The following is a 26738-nucleotide window of genomic DNA, read 5'->3' on the forward strand; positions in this document are numbered from 1 at the left end:
CTTCTCGTGCGTTTATTCCTTTGAGGAACAGGGGGAAGTCTCCTGACGTCTCATGTTGGGCTCATGTAACTGTGCTGCTTCCATCATCATCATCATCATTCCCATGACAGTGCTGTTCTGTGTTCTTTGTGCCTCATTCTGATGTGCAACTTCCAGTTGTCCTTGATTTGCTACCCAGATCCAGTGAGAAGTACTCCTGTTGCCATATCCTCATGGTTTTGGATTCATATGTATCACAGACAGATGGCTATAGTTGTGTCTATTTAGTGATGTACAACAGATAGTAGTAACTATGATGTCCTGGGCATTGAGAATGCAGTAGTTAATAAAGCAGACAAAAAGCTCTGCCTTCCTGGAGTTCGTTTTCTAGAGAGGGAGGTAGACAATAAACAAGACTGAAAAAATTTAGAAAGTGATACACTCAGAGGAGGGATAATAAAGCAGGGAGGGCAATATGAGATGGCAGCTGGTGAGTTGAATTTCAAATCAGGAACCAGGGAAAGGTCCCCGAGAAGGTGACTTTGAATAAACACCTAAAGAAGCGGGAATAACATTGTAGGCAGAGAGCAGCAAGTGCAAAATTGCTGGGGAATATTGCCTGCCATGTTCAAGAAACAGCAAGGAAGCTGGTGTTGCTGGACGGTGTGTGCAGGGGAGAAGGATCGGGCCTAGCATGTCCCAGTGACAGCTCTGAGTGAGATGGAAGCCATTTCATGATTTGAAGGAGAGAAGTGACATGTGTTTGAGCTCTTCTGGGGCACAGATTATACCCATGTCTTAGTATCCCCCAGTGCCTGGCAATTTCTTCTGTGTGATAGGTTCTCAATAAATGTTGAATTGCACTGAATTATTAATACAAAAAAAAGTCACGCAAACTTCTCAAAGGGATCAAGAGACACATTTTTCAAAGGCCCTTAGGAGAACTGTAAAAGTAACATTTTCCCTTGTGCAGCATATTTCAAAATTATTTTGGTCATGCATGGTGTTGCTTTGTGTTGCAAGTCAACCTAATTCATAAGGTTTGTGTACCATTTTTTTAATGAATAGTTTCCTCATAATAGTCGTTAAAATATTAGTAACTATATTATGTTTAGAAGTTAACTCTCTTTCTCACAGTTAACTTTTTAAATGCGCCACATAATGACATTTTGGTCAGTGACAGACCACGTATACAATGGTGGTCCCACAAGACTAGTGCATATAGCCTAGGCATGTAGTAGGCTACACCGTGTAGGTTTGTGTTAAGGACGCTTTCCTCAGAACGGATCCCCAGCATTAAGCGCTGCGTGACTGTATGAGCCATCAATTCCTAATCTGAAATGTTCCCCTCCCTCACTACACTGATTTACAATGAATCATTTCAGTTATTTTCAACACTTGGGCAGATGTGTTGCTACATTTTTAACTGTCTCTGCTGTAAATGCTGTTTCTTCTCTTCCAGCACTAGTTTGTTTATTTTCAAACGGCTTCAATCCATTTGGAACTAAATCCAAACCTTGGTTACTGATGTATAATGTATAAATGGTCTCTCCACAGAGTGCGGGAATGTCAGGTGTTGTTTTTAGCTGGCAAAACCAAAGGCTGTTTTTATTCTCCTCCTTACCTTGATGACTATGGGGAGACTGACCAGGGACTCAGGTAAGGACCCATCCTGGGAGGCTGAGTGGCTGACTCTGGGCCTCCAGAGCCTTTAGTCCATGGTGAACCTGTTGAGCTGTGTGGTCCTGAGGCCCACCTGCTAACAGCCCAGGGGCCTGTGTGGCTTCTGTTCCAGCGGAGGTGCCTATTGTCTGTGGACTCCTCCAAGGCGGGCACCCTGGCTGCGTGGTTTGGCCCTCCTTTTCCCAGTCCTCAGAATGTCATGAGGGCCATCAGGGTAGCTAAGAGGAAAGAACAGGACAGAGTGCACCTCTTCCATTTATCACGCCACAGAACTATTTGAATCGCCACGTGATGTCCACAGCATCAGAGCACCGCAGGGATAGCCCCTTGTGACCTGTGCAGCTTTGTGTGGGAAGACCAGTGTTCTCCAAGTGATGTGGAAGAGCACATCTTAACTGATAAGACGTGCTGTTACCTGAGAATCTGGGGGACAAAGATTTAGAACATACAGAATAATACCACCGAATTTGAGGCTTAATCACTTCTGCTCTGGTAGCTTCTCTTATAAGCAAAATGCTGACAGCAGTTCCCTCGAAGACTATTAAAGAACTTCTTTTAAACCATCCCTTTTTGCCCAAAGGAGGTAAGTCTTAACCTAGGTATAACTGTCCAGCCTTGCGGAGCAGAAGTTGAAGGCCTGGAAACTGAGGCAAGATAAGTGGCCTGGCTGCTCTAGGCACTTGACTGCAAGGTTACAGGCGCGTGCCCCTTGGTGCTGGATCTTCCGGTTGCTCTGGGGAGTGTGCACCCTCGGGAGGAGCAGTCCTGGTTAGAGAGGGAGAGGCCCCGTGCACTCTGAATCGGGAGCAAAGGCCCCAGCTGTGAACTCACCAAGACCTGTACTTTGGTTAAATTAGACGCGAAAGTTGTTCACATTTGCCTGTTTGGCTTAGACTTGGTGGCTGAAAGACAGCACCCTGAGGAACAGATTTACCTCTGTAATTCTCCTTTTAGCCCCTCCCCTGTCCCCTCCCTTCTTTTTTACATTTTACCAACAAGATGGACACTGAGTCGGTAGTTTTAGCCTCGCACCCTGGACCCTCCTGCTCAACCCCACCCCCTATTCCCTCACCCTTGTCTGGGTGAGTGTAGCTTGTTGTACATTTTCCTCTTCTTTTCAGCGCTTATTCCCTTGCAGCTGCTCCTAGAAAACCTTCCAAGCTAACACATTGATAGCCACAGTCGCCTGCCGCACAGAAATTTTGCAGAGGATCTAAAACCAGTAACTTGTAACTTTTCCTGAATCATGAAAGGTTGGAGCATAATAGATGAATAGACAGAATGCGTCCTGAGTGACATGTGTCTTCTTTCTAGACGGGGAAATCCTTTACATTTGTGCCAAGAGCGGTTTAAGAAGATCCAGAAGCTCTGGCAGCAGCACAGTGTCACGGAGGAAATCGGACACGCACAGGAAGCAAATCAGACGCTGGTTGGCATTGACTGGCAGCATTTGTAATACTTCACTACCAAAAGCACCAACTTGATTTTTGTAACCCAGCTGGCTTTCCCAGAAAGAGAATAGGAAATAAGTCTGCTGAATTTGGAAGTAACTTCTTTGTTTAAGCTATTCTTCCAGTTTTATTTTTTATAGTTTCTGGCTCCAGGGACTGATGAAAATCATCTTCCACTGGCAGATTCTCTTGCGCCATTTGCTGTGTCCCTCAAGCGCAACTTGTTGAGTTTCAGGATCCCGCGAGCAGCTCTCTTCCTGTGCTGGGCACAGCCCCTTTGTGGGCATCTGCCCGGGCTTGACTGTACCCAGGAGTCTGAGCCGTGGTACATTACTGATCGCAGGGAGCTCCAGGCTGGAGCTGATTCAGCGGCAGGAAACCGAGTCTCCGTGCTGTGTTGGGGTCACGCTCTCTGGTCCCTCTCAGTGACTCTCAACACTGGGACAGGGTCAGTGTGCCCTGCTGACGGGACCCTACCTCTAAGTGCAAAGCAGTGGATTCTGACAGCGGCATTCCCTTGTCTCCATCAGCCCTGAGAGCACTGGGCCACTTGTGCGGGCAGAGCCTGTGGGAGGAGGGGAAGGAGGTGGTTTCTTCGTGTGCTGGGTGTTTGCAGAGCTGCGGAAGGTTGGATTTTTTTTCCTTTTTTTGACAAGACTTCTGGCTTTGAGAGAAAAATCTCATTTTAAAGGGCTTTTTGAAAACTTAAAGAGTATGCTAATTTTTCAGATGATATATTCTCTTATTTTTAAGACTAAATTGAGAGCGTATGCATCTAGAATCCAACACTAGCAAGAAAAATGAGAACTCAGTGTTTCGTGGTTCCCCCTCCCCAACCCTCACCCCTTCCAGCATTTCCTGGGATAGATGAATTGCTGTTTACCCGCTGGCTTACTTAGTACATTGCTGGGACAGCCTCTGTGCCCGGGCTTTTTATTGTTTTTAAACATTATTGTTCTTACGAAGAGGTGCCTTCCTAGAATGATAGCCACTTAGTAAAATGGCTTATAACTATTACATGCCACACAGCGACTCTCGTTTGATATAATGTGCTGAGAGCTTGAATGCACACAGAGAGTGATGCCAGATTTAGTGGAGGGATAAAATCAGAACCTCTTTAAGGCGAGGCTAAGGGACAAATGAGTAAATAAGAGGCTCTTGGATTCTTTCAGCCAATGCGAGTAACCCTTTCACTCAGTTTCCTTTGAACTGCATCGAAAAGTTCCTTCCCACGCGGAGGAAGGTCAGAAATCCAGGCTTTCGGCTAAAATAAGTGGGGATGCAGAAGCCACATTCACTGCTTCCTCTCCAAGGCAGTGTGTGAAAGAACCTTCTTTGAAAGGATGTCCTTAACCTCACTTTGGGACTGGCTCACCCATCTGAGAGGAGGTGTTTCTCACCCAGTAGGAAGAAAATCCAAATTTGAACCCAGTGCTGTCCCTTTTTCTTGCCTTTCTCCCGTTCATAAGATCTGGCGGTTTGGGCTGTGGATGGCATCATGACTTTAATTTTATTTTGGCCTTTGTCACATCCCCATTCCTTTAGCTTTTAAGTCCAGCTTCTTTGGGCTTTTTTCCATATGTTCATCAAGCTCAAATTTAAAATGATAAGACCAGGTTTCTCCCTCTGTAAATTATGGACATTTTCACCAAATCATAGCTATAATCCCACTTTCAGGACTGACTTCATGGAAGTTTGTTGTTAGAAGAGGGTGTCCCTGGATTCCATTCTCTTAGAATGTTCGGAAGTCTGAGAGAAGATGAATTCATGTGAAATAACACCATTTTCTCTTCTGGTGTGTGCATCAGTATCTGATTGTCTTCCCTACCTAATGAATCATCTTAGTTTTATGATTTGTTCCGCATGTATTATGTTTATTGTAGAAATGTTTATATAACATGCTTTCCATATCAGGGAAAATCCTATCTGTTTAATAAATTGGCTATAACTTTAATATCTGTGGACAACTTGTAAAATTTGGAATGTATCATATGTAAAAAATTTAAAGATATCCAAATAAATGCTTTAGGTGTTGACATTTTGGGTCTGCCTATGTTTTCTTTCTGTTTGTTTCACACTTAAATGCCATGTAAGTGTTCCCCATGTCACCTTGCTACAAATAAAGTGGGACATCTGTATTAGCTTGAAATTTAAGATGCTTATATCATTAGTGTCAATTATGGCCATTAGCCAAACCATCTTGACCTTCCCAGAGAAAGCTGGATCATCATTTCAGCTGATTAGATTTCATAATCATTGGCTATGACAGCTTGTGACCTTTCTGAACCATTATGGACCTCAAATCACTGGGGAAAGAGGGCACTCAAAGTCTTCCCCAGCTCCAAGACCTGTCTCCAGGTTTCACTCTTCTTGCTCGTCCTCACCTGGTGATCTCCAGGTCCTTGTTCTTACACTCTGCAGACGGTCTCTGCTGCTGACACATAGAAGGGAAGCTGCATGCTGTGTTTGCAGGGGAGTCATTGCCTACGAGACCTCTGCTGCACTGTTCAACATCCTCTTAAAAAGAAAGCATCGAACTGGGGCCGGCCCAGTGGTCTAGTGGTTCAGTTCACACGCTCCACTTTGGCAGCCCAGGGTTCGCCAGTTCGGATCCTGGGTACGGACCTGGCACTGCTTGTCTAGTCATGCTGTGGCAGCGTCCCACATAGAAGAACTAGGAGGATTTACAGCTGGGATATACAATGATGCACTGGGGCTTTGGAGAGGAAAGAAAGAAAACATCAAACGAAAAAAGCGAGGTTTTCATTGTGCTTCCCCTGTCTCCTGGCCGTGGTGCTCCTCCCAGCTTACTCCTTTCCCTCGGCCTAACGTCATCGGTTCCAGCATTCATTAAGCCCCTCTGACACACTCCTTGCTCTGTCCCTACTCTTTTTTCTAAGTCAGGTTTATTGAGGTTTATTTTACAAATAGTAAAATTCACCCTTTTAGTGGACAGTTTCCTGCTTTTGACAAATGCGTACAGTTGTGTAGCAGCCACCACAACCAAGAAATAGAACAGTTCCATCATCCCAAGAAGTTCCCTCGTGCCCCTTCATGGTCGCCTTCTCCCCGCATCCTGACCCCTGGCAACCACTCATCTTTTTCTGTCGCTTTGTCTTGCCTCTTCCAGGATGTTATGTAAATATACATGTAGCCTTTTGAGTCTGACTTCTCTCACTAAGAAGACTAGTGAATTTGAGAGCGAGCCGTGTTCCTTTGTTTGCTGAGTCGTGTTCCATTGTGCAGATCTTTATGCAGTCACCAGGTGAGGGACATTGGGCAATTTTTGGTGATTATGAATAAAGCCATTACAAACGTTAATGTATAGTCTTTTGTTTGGACCTTGGTTTTCATTCCCCTGGGGTAAATAGCTAGGAGTTGTCTCATGCTTAATCTACACCGTCCTTGGACAGCATTCTCTTTAACCTTGCTGTTTATACTCAGCCTCTGTTTTGGAGGACAAGATATAATGCCATCAGAAGTTAAAAGCTGATGTTTCCTCCCTTCGAGCCGCTCTCATGTCCGCTGAGGAGTGGGAGGGCCTCCCCTCGCTCCCTGGACTTCCGTAGTATTCCCCCCACATGCCTGTTCTTAACGCGCTGCTGCTGGCTGGCCGCGCTGTCATCAGGAGCCACCTTTTTATCTAGTAGCAGATCAGAGGCCCTAATTGTCTTGGCCCCCTCCCCGTGCCGCCAGCTAAGCTTCAAACCTGCTGGCCTAGCATTACAGGTTCCTGGACAAGGAGAGGCAGGGGAGCGTGCAGAGCAAGCCCCTAATCTTATTAACTGGTATTGAGGTTACTCGGGGTTTATTTGTTGGTGGCTCAGTCCTGGGCTTGAAAGTGTTGCAAGAGGCCATGGGTTCTTGAACTGAGCCCACAAATTCTAGAACACCTGCCTTCCTAAATGTTCAGAATAAGTAGTTATTATCTACTTCACTATGGAGCGTTTTCAAAATAAAAGTTCTAAGGCACTGTCTTTACCTCTTACCTCTTTACCTCTTAGCCTACCCCCGGGCTAGGCTGGCAGGACTTTAAAAACTGGCTGAGTCTCTTGGGAGAAGTGAATATAATTTACTCTGTCCCAAGGAAAGACTGAGGTTAGACACAAGGAAGAACCTGGTACCAGAGTCTTGCTGGGCACTGGTAGATGAGCAAAAGAGATGGGCCAGGTTTCTCTGGCAACTACGTGGCTGCCTGAGAAGACCTGTTAAGATGCAGCTCACCCTAAGTCTGGTCTGAATCAACTGGTGGTATTTATCAGAGGATCTATTCACCCTTGGTCCTCCCAACAGCTCTCAGATTCTGAGATTGCTTACATCTGCCCTATAACCTGGCCCCGTGGATACTCATATTTCCCTGTTTGGGGAAATATGTCTTGACCAGAGCAGGAAAAAAAATGGTTTGGAATTTTTCCTTAAATCACTTAAATTAAGATTCCACATATTGGGGCCGGCCCCATGGCGGAGTGGTTCAGTTCACACGCTCCGCTTCGGCGGCCCATGGTTTCGCCAGTTCAAATCCTAGGCATGGACATGGCACCACTCATCAGGCCATGCTGAGGCGGCGTCCCACCTGCTACAACTAGAAGGACCTGCAACTAAAAATACACAACTATGTACCCGGGGGCTTTGGGAGAAAAAAGGAAAAATAAAATCTTTTAAAAATATTAGATAAATTCAGCTCTGGTCCAAACTCTTGCAAATGTTGAGATTATTTGGTTAACCTATTAGTCACTTCTTGCAGCTAAGAGATAGCAGGAGGGAGAGAGGTGATGCCCATGCTGCTGGAACAGCTACCCTGATTATTAACAATGCTGCTTTTTAGTGTGAGGCTTCGTTTTGTTTTGTTTTTAACAAATACTACCTAGAGTTGGAGATCCTGTGACACATAGTGAAGAATAGGCTATAAGACAGGCATTGAACAAAAGTGATTTTCATAGAGGTAATTTTTAATGTCTATCGTACAGCATCACATGTGGCCTAGAGCAGCATTTTCGTGGTGGTTCTCAGCACTCCTGAGAGGGGAGAGAGCTCCAGGACCCTTGTCGGCAGTGGCTGACTCAGCATTTTCCATGTAGATCATTCCTTGGTCTCAAGGAGATTCAGAGTCTAATTAGCTGAAACCTGGGACCAAAGTCAGACAGAGTGTCCAAACGTCTTCGATCTGGTCATAAGTCTGGGAGAATGAGAACCCCAGAATGTAGCCCAGGCAGCGCCAGAAGCCATTCTCTCCACACTGAAAACTCTTAGGACGACAGTGGAATCGTTCTCTCCTTCTAAAAGCTTCCTTTCTCTCTTTTTCCTGAGGGAAGTGAAAGCTTCTCTTGGCAGTTGCTGGCTCGGGAAGATGGGCTGTCTCAAAGAATTTTCTTTAACGCAGAGGCATTCTGGAAATACTGCTTTGCAGGATGGGTACCTGGGGAAAAACAGGAAGAAGCTCCCAGAGGACTCTTTGCCCTCCACGGTAGACAGTTAGTGTCGTCCATGGGGGCTTGCCACAGCCACCTGGGTGGGTGTCCCTGGGCCCGCCAAGAGGTGACACCTGGTCTCCACAGGGTGGACTCTTGTCTGATTGTTGCTCCTCTTGCACAGAAGGGCAGCCATCTGATCCAGCGCTTCCACAGACAAGCCAGACGAGCTCACCCAGCACTTGAAGGTTGGGATGTTGCTGGAACATGCCAACAACCTGCCTTTCTCAGCCCCTGGCTCACTCCTGGCTTAAGTGACTGAGGGCACGTGAATGTGACACAAAAGCAGGCCTTTAACTGTGTTGTTAGTGGGGGCAGATAATTCTGCGTCTTTGAGTCCTCTTGCCCCATGACTGAAGAATTCCTCTTTTGAGCCCTCGGCGCTTTGGAAAGCCCATTAACTCTCAGAAAAGCATAACTGTCTCCTAGTTATTTGCAGTTAAGCAAATAAAATGGCTGACCTGTCAATCTTGGCATTTAAAAAAAATGACAACACGGCCAGTACATTTTTTAGACTGCTGTGCTTATGCACCAAGTGACGCTTTGGATACAAAATGAAGCAACTTCGTGCTCGTAATGGGAGACTCGTCAAAGGGGAGCAGCCCTCAGAGGTGGCCAGTAGCCTCGGGTAACTGAATTCATGTGTTGTGAAGAGTCATCCACTGAGGACGTCCCCCGAGTCCACCACGAGGGCTTACCCAGGGCAGTGGGCCTGAGCGGGGGCTCACTCACTCACGTTTTGAGTCAGTTATTCAACAAATGTTTGCCAAACACTTTTAGGGACTCAGAACTTTAAATCCACCATCAAGAAGAGTCTCTGTGAGACGGCCACCCTCCTTGGGAGATTCGGATTGGATGAGGGGGGTATCCGCATTTCTTGGAGTCCACTACTCAGTGTCCAGGAGGGGAGGGGGCCCCAGGGCCATCAGCCAGCCTCTGGGGCCTGGCCTGCGTCTGCGCCCTCGGCATCCACCTGGTTACTCTTGCCCAGCTTTTTCAAGCTCTCCAGAAAGGCCTTCCAGGTCTCCGGCACGCTCTTTTCCAGAAGCCAGCCCTCACTCTCGCACTCGGGGTCTTCCGGGTTGGACACGCCTTCCAGCGCCGTGTGCAGGTAGCGCAACCCGACCGTGATGGTCACCTGGCAGGGAGAGAGGAGACTTAGAGAGCTGGGAGAAGGAGCTGGGGGTTGGGGCTATTGGGAAACGATGGGAGCCACCGGCCTGTTGGCCCTGGGTGCCCTTCAACTGAGGCAGCTCTGTTGAGTCTGGGTTGGTGAGGGCCTGCCCACCCCCCACCCCGGCCTGGGTGCTCAGGTACCTGCCTCTTCTCCAGCCTCCTCTCTGGCCCCTTTCTCCTCCCTTTCAGGCCACCCTGGGCTTCACTAGATCCTGCCCGCGCCCCGGCTTTTTCTCTGCCTAGAACGTGGTTCCTCTCCACATTCACCCGCTAACTCAGCTCAGCCCTCAGTGAGTGTCCCTGCTGCTCATTCTCCCTCCCATTCCTCTCGGGTCGCAACTGTCCTGGGGGCCTTAGTCCCAGGCTCCTCCTCCCTGTGCCCTCCCCCCATTCCTAGCATGTTGCTTGGCATATATCGGGTGTTCAGTAACTACTTGCTGGACAGAAAAAATCATCTCCTTTTCTGCAAACAGTATGATCAGTGGTTTCCCTCTGCCTCCGTTATTTTGATTAATGTGGGGATGAGTGGGCTGTTGGTTTGGATTTGCTCACTAGCAGTGGCACAGTTGGCAGACTCTGGTGCCAAAGTGCCTGGGCTCAAACCCCAGCCCTGGCACGTAGCCAGCCATGTTACTAGGAAACCTCAGTTTACCCATCTGGTTTGCAGATCTTCAGATGAAGTGTCGCCTGCCTTACGTGCATGCTGTGACACTTCAGCACGTGTAGAGCGTGGTACCTGGCGCACAGGAAGGAGGAATAGAAGTGTCAGCTGTCAGTTATTAGCGTGGTAAGTATTGTTTTCACTTTTCTACTAATGTACTGTGTTAGCCACTTGTTTCTACACGAATTCCTGGTTTGCTCTCTTAAACTGGTATACTGGTATAGCAAACTCTGAGCGAACTAGTCCTTCTAATGGAGAACGTCCACCCCTGAGGGCAGGGGTGGCCCTGATCCATCTTATTCACTAGTATCAGCCCTCAGGAACAGCTCCCAGTGTGGTAGGGCCATGGTAAACATCTGTTGAATGAATGCTCTGGGAGCATTTTATAATTACATAGTAGATGATATAGTTTTAGGTTATTGTTATTGTTATTGTTGACTGAAAGTTTAATAAATTCTTTTTACAGTGGAAAAACTCACCTCCTCCAGGAAGTCCTCCTGGTGTGCATGCATACACTCTGATCCCCTCCTGCTTTCTTGAAGGAGGCCCACTGCTGCACTATGAGTTTTGCACTTGGTAACGATCCTCCCTTTGGTTCATGAGTTAGTTGTCATCTCCCAAATTGATTGTGAAGCCCAGGAGGGCAAGGCTCAGGGCAGAATCCTACTGCTAGCTGAGCCACCCTCGTGCCCATCGCAGAGTTCTGTCCGCTAAAGGCTTCCAGTAAAAGTCAGGGGCATTCAAACTCCCTCTTCCTAGTGAGCTGGTTCTCATCTTATGCAGTCACTAGATTCCTGGAAAGGTGGATAAACTGAGGCAGCCAGTAGAACCAACCCCGTTTTCCCACTGACTTCTGTTAGTCTTTCAGTCTTGTTTTTGTGGGCTTTCAGGCGATGGGACCTTCTAACCTTCTAGCAGTAAGCTTCTATCCTCATTCTAGCCACTCATTCCCAAGACTCTGCTTCAAGGAGTCAACGACCAATCAATCCTCATAAATATGCTTGTGTTTGCCTCAACAGTAAAAGAATCCCGCCTTTCCCACCCACCCCCAGGCAGTACAGCCCCCGAGTGTGATGTGGTGTCAGATGGTGTGTCTCACCGAGGCACAGCTATGTGTGAATTTCTGTAGCACCCAGGGAGCAACTTACCTAAAGGAACCTTGCAGTGAGTCTTCTGATGGACAAAGCTTCCCTGCCTAATGTTTCTGATTTTGTGCCTTTGGATTTTGGAGTCGGGATTTTCTGCTGTTAGCTCAAAGCAGGAGTCCCTGAGCCTCCCTCTGTGCCACCTTGGTTTCTACTAACACGTGCTCTTGTTCAGCACCCAGGACAGCGCCTGGCACTTCCTAGGTGTGTAAGAAATACCGTCTCTTCAATAAATGAATGGGGGCTGGCCCCGTGGCCAAGTGGTTAAGTTCACGCGCTCTGCTTCGATGGCCCAGGGTTTCACCTGTTCGGATCCTGGGTGCAGACATGGCACCGCTCATTGGGCCATGCTGAGGTGGCGTCCCACGTGCCACAACTAGAAGGACCCACAACTAAAAATACACAACTACGTACTGGGGGGCTTTGGGGAGAAAAAGGAAAAATCTTTAAAAAAATAAAAAATGAATGAATGAATGAATGAGGACTGGCTACCTTCCAAGCCGTGGAGCTACAGAGAGGAATTAAGCCTTACAGATGAGGTAAGATGAATCCACAAATAATGAGAATAACAGGTACATGGTGACTGACAGCTCGAGAGAAGCACGAATCCAAATAGCTCCCACTCACTGAACACCTCTCTGTACCTATTATGCCCTGTTGCCTCACAATAGTCCCAAAGTTGAGTGCTGTCAGCCCCATATCACAGGGAGGTTAAGTAACTTTCCGAGACCTCAGACTCAAAAAGTGGAAGCACAGGACGAACGTCTAAAACATGCAAAATGAAAGAAGTCAGACACGAAAGGTCACATATTATATGATTTCGCTTATATGAAATGTCCAGAATAGATAAATCCAGGAGGACAGAGCACAAGCTGGAGGTTGCCAGGGGCTGGGGGCAGAGGGGGATGGGGAGAGACTGTTTCATGGGTGTGAGGTTTGCTTCAGGGGTAATGAAAGTGTGTTGGAATTAGAAAGGGTGGTTGTACAACATTGTAAATGTGCTGAACACCACCAAATTGTTTACTTTAAAATGGTTAATTTTATGTTCCATGAATTTCACCTCAATAGTTATTTTTTCAGTGATAAGACAGCAACAAACAAAAAAGAGTGGGGTGCTGGGGTTCACACCCCCACCAGCCATATGCATGAGAGACCTGCCCCCCCACCACCACCATCGCCCCAGGCCTGCCTGACCCACAGCCTGGCACAGGGCTGGTTCCCAGGAGAGAGACATGCCCTCCAGCCCTGGCTCCACCCCATTAAATACCAATGGGGCAGGTGGCGCCCTCTTCCCCTGCCCCCAGCTGGCCCAGGCCTACCTCGAAGAGCCAGACGAGGAGCGTGAAGGCGCCCATGGAGTTCATCAGGCTGCTGTAGTAGCCCAGCAGGGCGGCCCTGCAGCCATGCACCCACAGGTTGAGCTCCTCCGTCTGGTGGTCGTAGCTGTAGTGTGCCGAGTTGTTGGTGAGCTGGTACTGGATGCAGGGCCGTGGCGAGCTGGGGTTGCAGCAGCTGAAGGGGACGCCATCCACCAGGTACCGCCCATCCACGTTGCTCTTGATGCGACTGGAGGAGAAACAGACAGCTCGAGCCTGGCTTCTCGGACTCCTCACCAGGCGCCAGTTCCTCCCATCCCCACCGCTGAAAAGCTAGAATACTCATTCATGCTTTCTTTCATTCACTCACTCATTTGCTAATGTTTGCTCTGCCTGGCTCTGTCCCAGCCACTGTTCTAGGTGCTGACGATGGAGTGTTGACCCAGAGAGCCAATGCCCCTGCCTTCCCGGAGCTCTTCTTCTAGAGGGTTGAGGCAGATGATAAAGCAAGAAGCAGGAAGTACATAGAGAATAGAGAGATTCATCCGACCACTCTGTGTGCTGCCCGGCCCTGGCGTCACCGATTTCTTGGAACCATGGCAGGCTGAACCAGGAAGAGCAGTAGGGCAGGCAGCGCCCATGAGACGAGGCTCTGCCTAGGATTCATGACCATCAGACTTTAGCCCCCAGCCCCCCTCCAACCTCATCTCCCCCTTATGGGTCACTGGAGACCAAGGCCCCCTCTGGCCAGATCAGTTCTCCGTGACAGATGTTGTGGGCCTGTGCAGCGGAGGGGATGAGGCTCAAGGCAGGCACAGTCCTTGCCCTCGACTGACTGGTCACTGTCCAGTCTGAACTCTGCCGCAGCCAGGAGGGAGCTCCCTACTCACGTGAAGGATGCAGCCTGCATAACGTGTGCATTCCTGTATTTACGTATATATTTGGTTAGAGCACATCATACATTCACGTGGGTTTGGAATTCAGAAGGGGCAGAATCTTTACAGTGAAAAATCTCCCCATCCCTGTTCGCCGGGCTGGGTACGTTCTACCGGACCCGAGCGTGGTGACCCAGGCGTCTTTATGTGTCAGAATTCATCGAGCTGCACACTTAAGATTTGCACACTCGACTGTGTGCATGTTATCTTGAGTAAGAAAGATTTTGTTGTTCTTGTTGCAGGGGAAGATTCACCCTAAGCTGACATCTGTTGCCCATCTTCCTTTTCCCCCCCAAAGCCCCAGGACATAGTTGTCTATAGTTGTAAGTCCTTCTGGTTCTTCTATGTGAGCTGCTGTCACAGCATGGCTACTGACAGACAAATGGTGTGGTTCTGCGCCCAGGAACCAAACCTGGGCTGCTGAAGCTGAGTGCGCCAAAGTTTAACCACTAGGCCATCAGGGCTGGCTCAAAAAAGGTGGTTTTTGTTTGTTGGTTTGTTTTTTGCTGAGGAAGATTAGCCCTGAGCTAACATCTGTGCCAATCTTCCTCCACTTTATATGTGGGTCACCACCACAGCATGGCTGATGAGCAGTGTAGGTTCACGCCCAGGATCTGAACCCACAAACCTGGGCTGCCAAAGTGGAACATGCTGAACTTAACCACTACACCACAGGGCCAGCCCCCAAGAAAGATTTTTTAAAAGTTGCACATGAACAGTACATTACATAAGAGCAGCAGACTTTTACAACACAAGAACAGAAAGCATGTAATTCTTTAAAATAGAAATTGTTTTTAGCAATGTTCATTGAAATGGTAACTATACTTTAAAAAAAAGATGTTCGTGTTTAGATCCTAGATAAAATCTCTTTAATATAAAAAAAAATGTCCTGCTCATTCTTGTCCCTTGGCCTCCAGGTCCACTCCCCAGCCCCCCTTCCCACACAGTGTGGCCAGCTCTGTCTGTCCTTCCAGAGAAGCTTCATGCAGGGACAAGCAAACACAGATTCTGCAAGTGTTCGTATTCTTCCTGTTGTTTTCTTTTTTGACCCAAATGGTAATATTCTGTAGATACTGTCTTAAACCTTTCTTTTTTCTCTTAGCAATATCTTAGAGATCTTTTTATGTCTGTCAGTGGAGAATGTTCTCCAGAGTTCTTATGAGCTGCCTGGTACCTCTGTTGTGCAGACGGTCCGTGGGGTACTATCCAGTTCCCTACCGATGGGCTTGTGGGTCTTTCCCAGTCTCCTGTTAATACAAACGTGGACATGGGTCATTTTGTGTACTGTGAATACATCTAGAGGGTAAATTTCTAGAAGGGGCATCCCTGTATCAAAGGGTGGGTCCCTTTGTGATTGCACCAGACCCCTGACATGTTTGCCCCGTCAAGGGCTGTACAATCACACCCCACCAGCCATGCATGAGAGAGCCTGCTCCCCCCAGCCCCACCCAGAAACCATGTCTTGCTCAGCTCTCCCCCACCTCCCCAGTCCCCAGCTCGGCACCCGGGCCATTGGGGCCCCCAGTCAGTGCCTGCTGCGGGGGTGCTGGGGGGGGACTGAAGCAGAGGGGCCTTCAGTGTGGTGCTCCCGCTCCCCTCTTCAGGGGCCAGCAGCGCCACCCCAACTGAGCAGATGCTGCTCTCCCACCCCAAGACCAACCCCAGCCCGCCTCCTCGAGGCCAGGGGCCTCCCAACTCTAATGCTGTTCCTCCCTCTCCCTGCCCTGTGTGCTGTCCCTCAAGCCCGCTCCCATCAGCACTATATCCCACCTGGGCTGTTCCCGATGTCCCCGTGGAGAGGAGTGGGTATAGCAGAGAGCCAAACTTTGAGCCCCAAATCTGCCTTTGTGAGCCATGGAACTCTCTGGACCCGTGTGAGGTGGGGATAACCACATCCCCCCAGGGGCCCTGCGGAGGTCTAAATGAGGCAGTGGGAGGAATGCACTGCACCAGGCCTGCAGAGAATGCCAGCTCCTCCCTACTCCGGGCCATCTGGGAGGGACCTCGCAAACCATCAGATCGTTCTGCAGAAGAGGAAGTGGGGCCAGAGCAGGGCAGGGCCTCACCCAAAGCCGCACAGGAAGTGAAGCCCACAGCAGCTGCCCCCTTCTCCCCTCAGAGTTCCTCAGTCTCTCAGGTCCTCCCTGCATGTTGGCCTTTCCAGTAAACTTCCTAGGAGATGTGAAGTCCCTCTCCTGTTCCCAGCAGCCCTTTCCTGTCCACCGTCATCTCTCTTTATGCACCCTCCAAGTGTCCCTAAATTGGGGTGAGGCCTGCAGACCTGTCTCACACACACTCCACGTGGATCTGAAGTGAGGGCCAGGCCTGCAGTTGTGCGGGCTGAGGCCAGCAGATGATCTGAGCTGCCCCCAGTCCACGGGCTGGCCTTCTGGACGGCCACCGTCCTCCCACACCACCTTGCTGACCCCCAGTGTTCAGGAAGCCACCCTGCTTCTGAGGGCAGGGCTGTCTCCCCCACTCAGACAGGGGCTCCCCAAGGGCGGTGCCGTGTCCCCCTCAGACTGAGCTCCCTGAGGACGGGGCCGTGTCTCCCCTCAGACAGGGGCTTCCTGGGGGCAGGGCTGTGTCTCCTCCCCTGGACTAGGGACTCCATCAGGACAGGGCCGAAGTCAGCATGGGGGAGGCCGGCCTGGCTTGGTGGACGTTGGGGCTTCCCTGGGCTCCCAGCCTGGGACGTCTTGGGGTCCCACATCTGGAACTAGCCTTCCCCCTCCATCCCCTAGAAGCATCATCTTGTTTGCTCAGTGCTTGCCCTGGTTCCAACCACCGATTAAGGCCTCACTCACCCTCTTAAGACAAAGCCAGGCAGAGGAGAGCTCCTTAGGCGGTGAGCTCACTATTTATATCAGAGTATTTCCCAGGCTACAAATCTTGCTCTGCTCAGGGCTCACCAAGGCTTGTAAGGGTCTTGATTAAGATAAGGCCTGGGTTCCAGCCCACTCTCCCATAGCCAAGCCACACATGACTTGGGAAAATCATCATGTCAGATTTTTCCTGGGAAAACCAACATAATTTAGTGGATGAATCAATAAATCAACAAGGAAAGCCATATGGAAATGAAGGGGAGGGGAGAAGAGGGAGGCAGGAGTACAGCTGACGATGGGTCATCCCCAACGGGAATGATAGCTGCATGACACCTGTGGAACCCCGGCAACTCGCCGGACCTCTGTGGGCCTCAGTTTTCTCATCTGAGGAATGACATAATGAGTACCTGACAGGGCTGTGGTGGAGATTAAATGGGATAATACACATAGAGCACCTGGTATACAGCAGGTGCATATTAGTATTTATTTTAAGATTTCTTTTTTGAGTAGTCACTGGGTATAAAGTACTGCAGGTGTTGAGGGAAGACGTAAGAAGGAGGAGACGCGGCCCCGCCCTCGGGGAGCCCCGGTCTGAGGGAGCACGCAGCTCTGCCCTCAGGGAGCTCTCAGCCAAAGTCTAGACTTCTTGAAATGTCTACCAATTTCTCAGGAAGAGCGAGCCACTGCCTGTAGCCTGTGGGTTCCTGGGAAGGACAGTAAAGTGAGAACTTGGTACCAGCTTCTCCCTCAGACTGAGGGCTCCAGGCCAGGCCTTCCTGGCTGACAGTTCCTGGTGCCAAGATCTCTGAGCCCCTTCATGCTCTGCCTCTCACCCCAGGACAGCAGAGCTCTGCTCATCCTGAAGACGGGAAAACTGTAAAGGAGTTGTTATAAATTGGCTGAAGACCTCATGTCCTCCTGGTACGATGCAGTAAGACGCACACAGGAGCACCCAGGGGAGTGTTCTTGCCAAAACTGAACCTGAATCCAACCACACCTCAGCCCTGACTCCTGGTTTATGGGAAATACAGGGACAGGAGAACAAGTCAGATGACACCAGTTGGCTGCATCTGCCCACTCCAGAATGTGGGGAATTCCACAGGACAAATGGCCCCGTTCCTCCAAGACACACAGGGCATGAAAAAGGTGACTGTCACAGAGTAAAAGAGACCAAACAACAATAGAGTTAGGAGACCAAACAATCAAATGCAAAGTATGGATTTGGTTTGGATCCGGATCGGAACAAACCAACTGTAAAACATTATGAGACAATCAGAAAAAATTGAACCCGACTGGGTGTTAGATGATGTGACTATTAGTTTTGTTGGGCATGATTAATATTGTGCTTGTGCTAAACAAAAACAAAAAGGCAAACAAACAAACAAACCCTCTGTATCTGTTAGCAATGCCTCCTAAAGTATTTACAGGTAAAAGGAAATGATGCCCGGGATTGGCGTTAAGATACTCAGAGAGGGATAATGTGTGTGTTCGGGGAGCATGGTATAGACAAAACAAGAAGGCAGAAATGTTTATATTTGTTGAGGCTAGAAGGACACCTGGGAATTCATTATAATCTCTCTACTTTTGTGAATACTGGAAATTTTCCATGATAAAAATTGCAAATGCAATAAAATATTAGAAACACTGGTTTGAAAACTTCAAATCGATCTCCTGATAGCTTGCTCTGAAGAGTCGCTGAGGGAGGCGGCATTCCTGGACTGGGCTCCTCCCTCTGAGGGCCTCCCCCAGTTATAACAGAGCGTGTCTCCCCCCCTCCCCCACCCCTGCAGGACCACTGGCCAGGGAGGGGGTGAGCAGGTAAACACGGATGCATGAGGTTAAAGCACAGCGACCTCCCCACCGTTTACCACAGGCCCCAGGGAGCCCGGGAGTGTTTCTAGTTTCTGCAGGGGCCGCCTCATGATTATCTGAGACCCTGGCACAGACGTACTGGGATCCAGTCACAATCCACAGGTGTTTTTTTGAGCTGCCTCGTATCCCTGCCCACACCTTCTGGTCCTTCTGGAGGAGGAAATGAAGAACCAGAAGACAGAGAAAGATGGAAAGAGGGAGGACTTTGAGGCACCGCCCCACCCTGCACCCAAAGCAGCCTGGAGAATTCCAGGTTTGGGTGAGTCAGGGAACAAGCGTTCGTTAACAGCAAATCTGTGCCAGGTGCACTTTAACATTGCTGGGGAGCAGCGCGACAGAGGCAGGGGCAAAATTAAAACCCGGCCCTGCGCACGGTGGGATAGTATCCGTCGATAAGGAGGAACGAAGTTCTGCCCATGCAGCAACATGGATGAACTTCTAAGACATTGGGCTGAGTGAAAGAAGCCAGTCACAAAAGGCCAAGTGTGACACGATTCCGTTCACAGGAGATGCTGATGCCGGGAGCCCCCAGAGGCAGAGCAGGCTAGTGGTTCTGGGAGGCCAGGGAGTGAGAGCTACAGGGCACAGGGTTTCTGTGAGCAGTGATGAAAATGCCCTAAAACTGACTGCGGTATTGGTTGCACAACTCTGTGAATAGACCAAAAACCATTGAATTGTCCTCTTCAGAAAGATGAATTATAGCTCAATAAAGCTGGTTTTAAAAAAATCTACCCCCCTTCTTGCTGTGAGATCTTAGGAATGTCCCTTAACCTCTCTGAGGTGCAGATCTCTTATCTATACACTAGAGATAACAACCTGTCAAAAAAAAATACAACCCAACTCCCAGGACATGTTTTGTGCAGAATAAATGAGGGCCTTTTTCCATCCCAAACAACCTGGCAACATAGCGAAGGGGCAGGTGGGCTGGGAGTGGGGCGTGGCCCCTAGGCTACTTGCCTGGGACAGGCGGGCCAAAAAGCTTGTAAATTCTTGTAAAACTCTTGAATTGTTCCCACCTCATCTCATTGTTTAGATCAGGAGCCTTCAGGAAACAGCCCTTGATCTTAAAGATTCCCCTGAGAAATCTCCAAAAACCCGGCCACGCCTCTATGCTTGCTGAGGCCACGATCTCCATGCTGTTTCCTCGGGGATCCAGGGAGGGACACCTGAGGAGCCCCTCTCAGGAGGTGGACTGGAAATGCTGCAGGATGAGGCCCTCAACTTTCTCTAGCCCAGTCTGGTGAGGTGTACATCATACAGAATAGAAAGAGCTGCTTCAGGGGCAGAGCCTGCAGACGCGACCAGAAGTCATGGGCCCCAGACACTGCCCATGCCCAGTACTGGCATCACTGGAGGATCCTGGTACATTTTCTCCAGACTTCCCGCTGTCTCAGCAGCTCACTGCTTCTGGGATCGCCTCCCAGGGTCCTCAGGGTCAAGGAGAGGAGTGAGGCTCAGCCCAGTCTTTTTGCTGGCTCATCCAAATTTGGTAGGGAAAAGAAAAAGGGGAAAAGGAGAAGAATTTCTTTTAAAAAGATCTTGGTGAAAGACAGCACTGCTCCCTCACCTGCCCTCCTGCTGGTACCCACCCCACTTCTCTTTGCCTCTATTGCTGCAGACTCCCAGCCCTGAGGGTGCTGCTGAGAAAAGCAGGTCAACACTTACCGCTTCTCAGTGCGTGGCATCTCAAAAAATACATATATACTTTATATTTTTTAGGGGAGGGTTTTGGGGAGCCAAATTTGTCAGATAAACTTAATCCTCCTAAGTGAAGCAGTCAAGATGTGAACAGAAAAAAATTTTAGTATCCCTGGTACGGAGGGAGAAAGTGCCACTCCACATTCTCTTATTGACTTCTGTGTTCATTCTTTCCACCAACAGATGAGGGCTGTGTCACGCTGGCCCTCAGGCAAATCCAGCTTTCTGGACACAGCCCTGAGGAGCTTCACTTGCCTCACAGGCGTTGTCCACTGATCATTAATTTAAAAGTTTGTGGGAAATGATGATGTAGTCCTCTCTCTGCAAAGGTGACCCTATCAGGCTATCCCCTTGGCAGCACAGGATTGTGACATCACTGGAGGTTTTTGGAAAGGAGAAAGGCAAGCCAGTTCTACAGTTGTGTCTTGAGAGCAGCTTTATGAAACGTTAGAGCCAACAGATACAATGTATCTGGAAATGCAGCCTAAGGGAACTAAGACAGAAACAGAGACAGAGACGGAGAGAAGCACACGCCTCAGAGATGCCCCCTCCAGTGTTCTTCACAGTAGAAATAACTAGAACAACCTAAATGCCTGCCTGCCTAAGTGTGTCTATTAGTTCAGTGGATTATTATGCACCCATTAAACATGATCTTTTTAGACAAATACTGTCTGATCTCACTTATTTGTGGAATCTAAAAAAGCTGACGTGCATAGAAACAGAGATTAGAACGGTGGTTGCCAGGGGCTTGGGGGTGGGAGGAAAGGGGAGATGTTGATGAAAGCGCACAAACTTCCAGTTACAAGATGAACAAGTTCTGGAGATCTAATGTACAGCACGGCGATTACAGTTAATAATACTGTATTATATTGTTGAAGGTTGCTAAGAGAGCCGATCTTAAATGCTCTCATCACAAAAAAAGAAATGGTGATGATGTGGCGAGCTGCAGGTGTCGGCTAAGCCATGGTGGGAATTATTCTGCGACATGTGAGTGTGTCAAATCAATATATTGTACACAAACTTATACAAGGTCTTTTGTCAATTATATCTCAATAAAGCTAGAAACAAACATAATCGTTTCGAACATTATGCAAATATTACACTATCCAGTTACCAAACGGGGCACTCAGTTGTATTTATGCCACAGTTACACTATGTTAATACGTAACCGTTAAGACTAGACTGAGTGTGGAAAAATCAAAGCCATTGATCAATTGTGGATGAGAATCTGCTTGAATTTCTTTTCCTGTTTTTGTTTCTCTTAATGTTGTCACCGTAATTGCTGTGTAACCGAGACTGTTTGCAAGTCAATGGAGTTAGGAGAGTGTCACACCAACAAGCTGGTATGCGGCACTGAGGTCGTTTTGATCAAGCTTCATGTTTGCCTGAAAATTTGGATACAACAGCCATTGGGAGTGGAGCAACCTGGAGGATCTCTCCGCTCTGGGATGAAAGGGGATTTAGGTTTACAGAGAGATTTTCTGTCTCTCCAAGGACTGACTCTGTGCAGAAGACGATCAAGGAAAATGAGAGGAAAAAATGAAAAGCCCCTTCTCACCTACTCACAAAGGCTGGTTCTACCTTCAGCTTGTCCCCCGCCCCCATCCCCAGGAACTCTGCTTGTCCCTTTGGCTTCACACCCTCCTGGGGCAACTTATATAAATCATGCCACCTTATGCTGTCCCCGCAGACCTGTCCCCTAGAAAGGGCAGAGCGGTTTACAAGCCTCTCCTTGACGAGGGATTTGTAGCAGTAATCCCCACACGCAGGGAAAATAAAATCCCAAGCAGTGACCTTCAGTGTGACTTCCCTTCCATCTGAGATGCAGCTAAGCCAGCCATCTGGGGTTCATTGGTGTTGTCGGGGCTTCAACCATGCCCTGCTGCCAGCGTGCCCAACGCCCCGCATGCAGGTCCCCTTGGACTCACCAGCCTCACTCAGAGGAAACCCACCTGGATGAACAGCTGAACCCCATGCCTCAGTCAGAGACCGGGTAGAGTTGGGCAGAAAGAAGGGGTGAGGGAGGGCCGCTGGCTCCGGGCAGGCTGCCTTTCCCTGGAAAATGACTCAAGACCTGTGATGGTATGTCTGTTGGGCAGAGTGGCTTGCTGGAGTCAGCACAAAGGACGAGTTGCTCTCTCACCAACACCTCCCCACCTCCCTACTCAAGGTTTTATTCTCCCACATGCCAAGAATACTTTGGAGATACTTTACCGTGTTGCACTATGAAAATGTAAGAAGTAAACACCAGCAGACATTTAATGAGCACCTGCTGTGTGCCAGGCTCTTGACAGAGCTGGGAGGTAGCCTCCAAGATTATGTACTCCAGTGCCTTCATTTAAAAGATGGGCAGGGGCTGGCCCCGTGGCCGAGTGGTTAAGTTCGCACGCTCCGCTGCAGGCAGCCCAGTGTTTCGTTGGTTCGAATCCTGGGCGTGGACATGGCACTGCTCATCAAACCATGCTGAGGCAGCGTCCCACATGCCACAACTAGAAGGACCCACAATGAAGAATATACAACTATGTACCAGGGGGCTTTGGGGAGAAAAAGGAAAAAAAAAAAAAGGAAAAAAAAGATGGGCAGACGAGGGCCCAGGGTGGCAAGTGACTTACCCAAGGTCACAAGCTAATTAACCACAGAGCGATATGTAAAGCCTAGAACTTCTGACCGCCCCGTCTCTGCTCCTTCCACCGTACCCAGGGACAAACGCCTTGAGAGTGGACGCTTAGGGTGGAAAGGTTGGAAAACAAGGGAACTAATCGGGAAATCTAAGTTTCTGGGATTGAATCCATCTGCTTTGAATGGATGAGACAAATAGGCAAATAACGACTCAATGTACGTGACCTATGAATGCCCCATGCCTACTGTATGAAGCAGACGCACACTCCTGGCTGACTGTTCCTCCCTGGGGACTCCTATCCAAACAGCTTAGATAACTTGACACCTTCCTCCCACTTTTGCCAAACATCAGGTTGAGCCATATGAAGTTGCCATCTTTATAGGTCAAAAATGTTAGAATATTGGCAATTCCCTAGGCTCCGGTTGAATACAGCCTCACATCAGCAGTAATAAGTTGTGCACACTGAGCACCTGATAGGGAGGAAAAGGCTATGGGCCTATGTGTCCCCTTATAGGTCTGACCCTGGGACTGGGGGCCACTCACTCTTTGACTTCTTTGGAGGAAAAGTCCAGGTAGCGGTTGCTGATCCACTGAATCTCAAACCAGTCCCGAAAGCCATTGTTGCCACAGCATTTGAACTCGATCTGCAGCATGTCAATGGTCTTCTTCATGAAACACCTGCCAGGCGTGTCTGTGTCCCTGTAATATTTCATGCCATTCTTGAGCCCGTGGGCCAGGGTGCTCTCCAGTGAGCCCCGCAGGAGGAAGCAGCAGAGGGCCACCAGGAGGAGGACAATGTTGAAGAGGACGCAGACAGCCAGGTACGACTTCAGCCAGGGCTTCCACTTGGCATACTTGGCAGGGTCCAGGGCGTCGTAGCAGATCTTGCCAGCCAGAGAGTTGAAGACACAGGACAGCACCCCCACCCCTATCAAGGAGTTGGGCACAAAATGGCTCTCGGAATTATTCATCACTTCGCTCCTCTTCCGGAGTTCAATCTTCAGGAACAGTCCTAGGCTGAAGATGACGACACCCGCCAACACAGAGAGCCAGTTCATCAGCCAGAGCCCTTGGGCCAATTTGACTCGCTTCTTCTGGTCAAACTTGACTTTCAGCAGCGCCATGCTTGCAGAGTGCAGTCCGGGCAGCCTCGCACAGCAGAGCTCCCACTTCTGCCCTTAATGAAGCTGGGGGCTGAAGACTCAGGGCCTTGGGAAGGATGCAGACGGCCCACACTGCAGGGAGATGCTCTGGGGGCTGCCCATGTTGAGCCTCCTAGCCTGGGACCCCCGTTAACTCAGTAGTGGCAGCAGGGGTCGCAGAGTCGTAGCTCATGAAGGAGCCAGTCCTCAGCGTCGTTCCTGCAGCTCCCTTCCCAGCCAAGAAGGGACAGCCTGAACGCTGCAGATTAAAAGTGGGATCCACAAGACATCTTGTTAATCTCTTTAGCCAGGTTCATCCCATTAGATAAAGCCAGCCAGTTTCAAAACATGCCCACAGGAGCCTCCATCGAGACACTGGAGCAGAGAGCTCTGCGTTCGGCTTGGAGAATCAGGAGCAAAAAAGGCAAGACTGGCTTGAGGAAGGGGCTTTGTCTGGAGTTCTAGCTCAAATCATGTGTCTTCCCAGAAGCACGTTTCCAGGCCAAACTCCTTCAAAATTTAAGATTTCCTATGGACAAAAGACATCATTATCCAAGTTGAAAAAGAAATGACAGATTGTGAGAAAACACTTGCAACACACAAAAAAGGAATTCATGCAAAAAAATTTTAAACTCCCATTATTCCACAATCAAAAGGTCAATGATGAAGTGGAAAACAGGCAAAGGATAGGAACAGGCAATTTTTTTTCTATTTTTTTTTTAAAGATTGGCACCTGAGCTAACAACTGTTGCCAATCTTCTCTCTTTTTTTCTGTTTTTTCTCCCCAAATCCCCCAATTACATAGTTGTATATTTTAGTTGTGTGTCCTTCTAGCTGTGACATGTGGGATGCCACCTCGCATGGCCTAATGAGAGGTGCCATGTCTGCGCCGGGGTTCCCAACCAGCGAAACTCTGGGCCACTGAAGCTGAGCGCGCGAACTTAACCACTCGGCCATGGGAACAGACCATTTATGATAAGGGAACTTGGAAAGTCCAACAATCTGAAATGATGTTCAATCTGAGTAGAAAGCAGGGAAATACAAATTCAAACAATAATAAAAGACAAAACTTGATCCATCAGATTGAGCCTCTGTCAAAATTCTGTCACCAAACAGTGTAAACAAAGATAACAGAAATGAAGACATATACTCTTTTTTTTTTTTGAGGAAGTTTAGCCCTGAGCTAACGTCTGCCACCGATTCTCTTTTTTTTTGCTGAGGAAGACTGGCCCTGAGCTAACATCCATGCCCATCTTCCTCTTCTTTGCATGTGGGAGGCCTGCCACAGTGTGGCTTGCCAAGGGGTGCTATGTCCGCACCCGGGATCCGAATTGGTGAATCCCGGGCCGCCGAAGAGGAACATGCGAACTTAACCACTGTGCCACTGGGCCAGCTCCAGGAGACATATACTGTTAATGAGTCAATACATTTATTATTATTTTTTAATTAATAAACTGTTTCTTAAAGCAGTTCTAGGTTTACAAAAAAGTTAAACAGAAAGTACAGAGAGTTCCCATGTACTCCCTCCCCAAACAGGTTTTCCCCATGCTTACTATCTTGCATTGGTGTGGTACATTGGTTGCAACTGATGAACCAGTATTGATACATTATTATTATTATTAACTAAAGCCCACAGTTTACATTAGGGTTAACTCTTTGTGTTGTACGTTCTATGGGTTTTGCCAAAGGCATAAAGTCATGTGTCCACCATTATCATATCATACAGTATCATACAGAATAGTCTCACTGATCTAATAATCCCTGTGTTCCACCTGTTCGCTCCTCCTATTCTCCCTGCACAACCCCGGGCAACCACTGTCTCTCTAGTTTTGCCTTTTCCAGAATGTCATATAGTTGAAATCATACAGTGTGTAGCCTTTTCAGACTGGTTTCTTTACCTTAGCAATATGCCCTTAATGGTCCTCCATGTCTTTTTGTGGCTTGATAGCTCATTTCTATTTATGACTGAATAATATTCCATTATGCGGATGTACTATTGTTTGTATATTCATTCACCTATTAAAGGGCACCTTGGTTACTTCCAATTTTGGGCAATTATAAATAAAGCTGCTATAAACACATATATGCAGGTTTTTGTGAGGACACAAGTTTTCAGCTCATCTGGGTAAATACCTAGGAGCACAATTGCTGGATCATACAGTAAGACTATGTTTAGCTTTGTAAGAAATTGCCAAATCATCTTCCAAAGGGGCTGTACCATTTTGCATTCCCATCAGCAATGAACGAGAGTTCCTGTTGCTCCGCACCCTCACCAGCACCTGGTGCTGCTGGTGTTCTGGATTTTAGCCATTCTAACAGCTGTGTTGTAGTATGTCATTGTTTTAATTTGCATTTCCCTGATGACATATGATGTGGAGCGTCTTTACATATGCTTGTTTGCCATCTGTATATCTTCTTTGGTGGAGTCTGTTCAGCACTTTTGTAAATTTTTACAGCTCTTTGGGAAATAACTTATCTCTCTCTATTAAAATCTAAAATGCACATTCCCAATGATCCAGCAATTCCACTCTTCAGAACAGCTTGTGTCTAAGCACAAGGAGTTTTAAGAACAAACCAATCTTGTCCTCAAACTCATGTCCACCTAATACCAAAGAGATCTTCATGATTAGAGCAAGAGGCCCATGACTCAAGGCAGGAAGTGAGTCGAATCTCCAGCCTGCAGTCTCCTCTGCTCCCTTACATGCATCGTTCCGCTAGATTCACCACCCACACATTCCTCTCCAAGATCTCCAAATCACTAAGTAAA

At 48.4% G+C, this 26738-nt stretch overlaps 2 protein-coding genes across 16 annotated transcripts in view; one reads left to right on the plus strand and one right to left on the minus strand.

Moving 5' to 3' along the window:
- UBR2 (ubiquitin protein ligase E3 component n-recognin 2) overlaps positions 1-5149 on the plus strand; it is a 126246-nt gene extending 121097 nt beyond the window's left edge. For all 15 annotated transcript variants that reach the window (XR_011530095.1, XM_070586068.1, XM_070586072.1 and 12 more), the window contains 2 exons: positions 1537-1638; positions 2977-5149. Coding sequence is in view for 14 of the 15 variants with exons in the window: in XM_070586068.1 (XP_070442169.1) it covers positions 1537-1638; positions 2977-3118 (244 nt within the window). In the remaining variant the exon portion in view is untranslated. The remainder of the gene's footprint in view (positions 1-1536; positions 1639-2976) is intronic.
- A 2892-nt stretch (positions 5150-8041) lies between these two features.
- On the minus strand, positions 8042-24079 carry PRPH2 (peripherin 2). The gene is made up of 3 exons (XM_070586083.1): positions 23373-24079; positions 12883-13129; positions 8042-9719 (listed from the first exon to the last, which is right to left on the minus strand). Exons 1-3 carry the CDS (start codon positions 23951-23953, stop codon positions 9507-9509), a joined length of 1041 nt encoding a protein of 346 aa, XP_070442184.1. The 5' UTR covers positions 23954-24079; the 3' UTR covers positions 8042-9506.
- Positions 24080-26738: the final 2659 nt, after the last annotated feature.

Source organism: Equus przewalskii, chromosome 19 (assembly GCF_037783145.1).
Source record: "Equus przewalskii isolate Varuska chromosome 19, EquPr2, whole genome shotgun sequence".
NCBI classification, from domain to species: domain Eukaryota; kingdom Metazoa; phylum Chordata; class Mammalia; order Perissodactyla; family Equidae; genus Equus; species Equus przewalskii.

Coding starts and splice junctions, on each gene's coding strand:
- PRPH2 (XM_070586083.1), bottom strand. CDS start 23,953: ATGGCGCTGCTGAAAGTCAAGTTTGACCAGAAGAAGCGAGTCAAATTG. Junction 13,130..23,372: donor TCCTCCAAAGAAGTCAAAGA/GTGAGTGGCCCC, acceptor TTTCTCCTCCAG/TCGCATCAAGAGCAACGTGG. Junction 9,720..12,882: donor TCCTCGTCTGGCTCTTCGAG/GTAGGCCTGGGC, acceptor TCTCCCTGCCAG/GTGACCATCACGGTCGGGTT.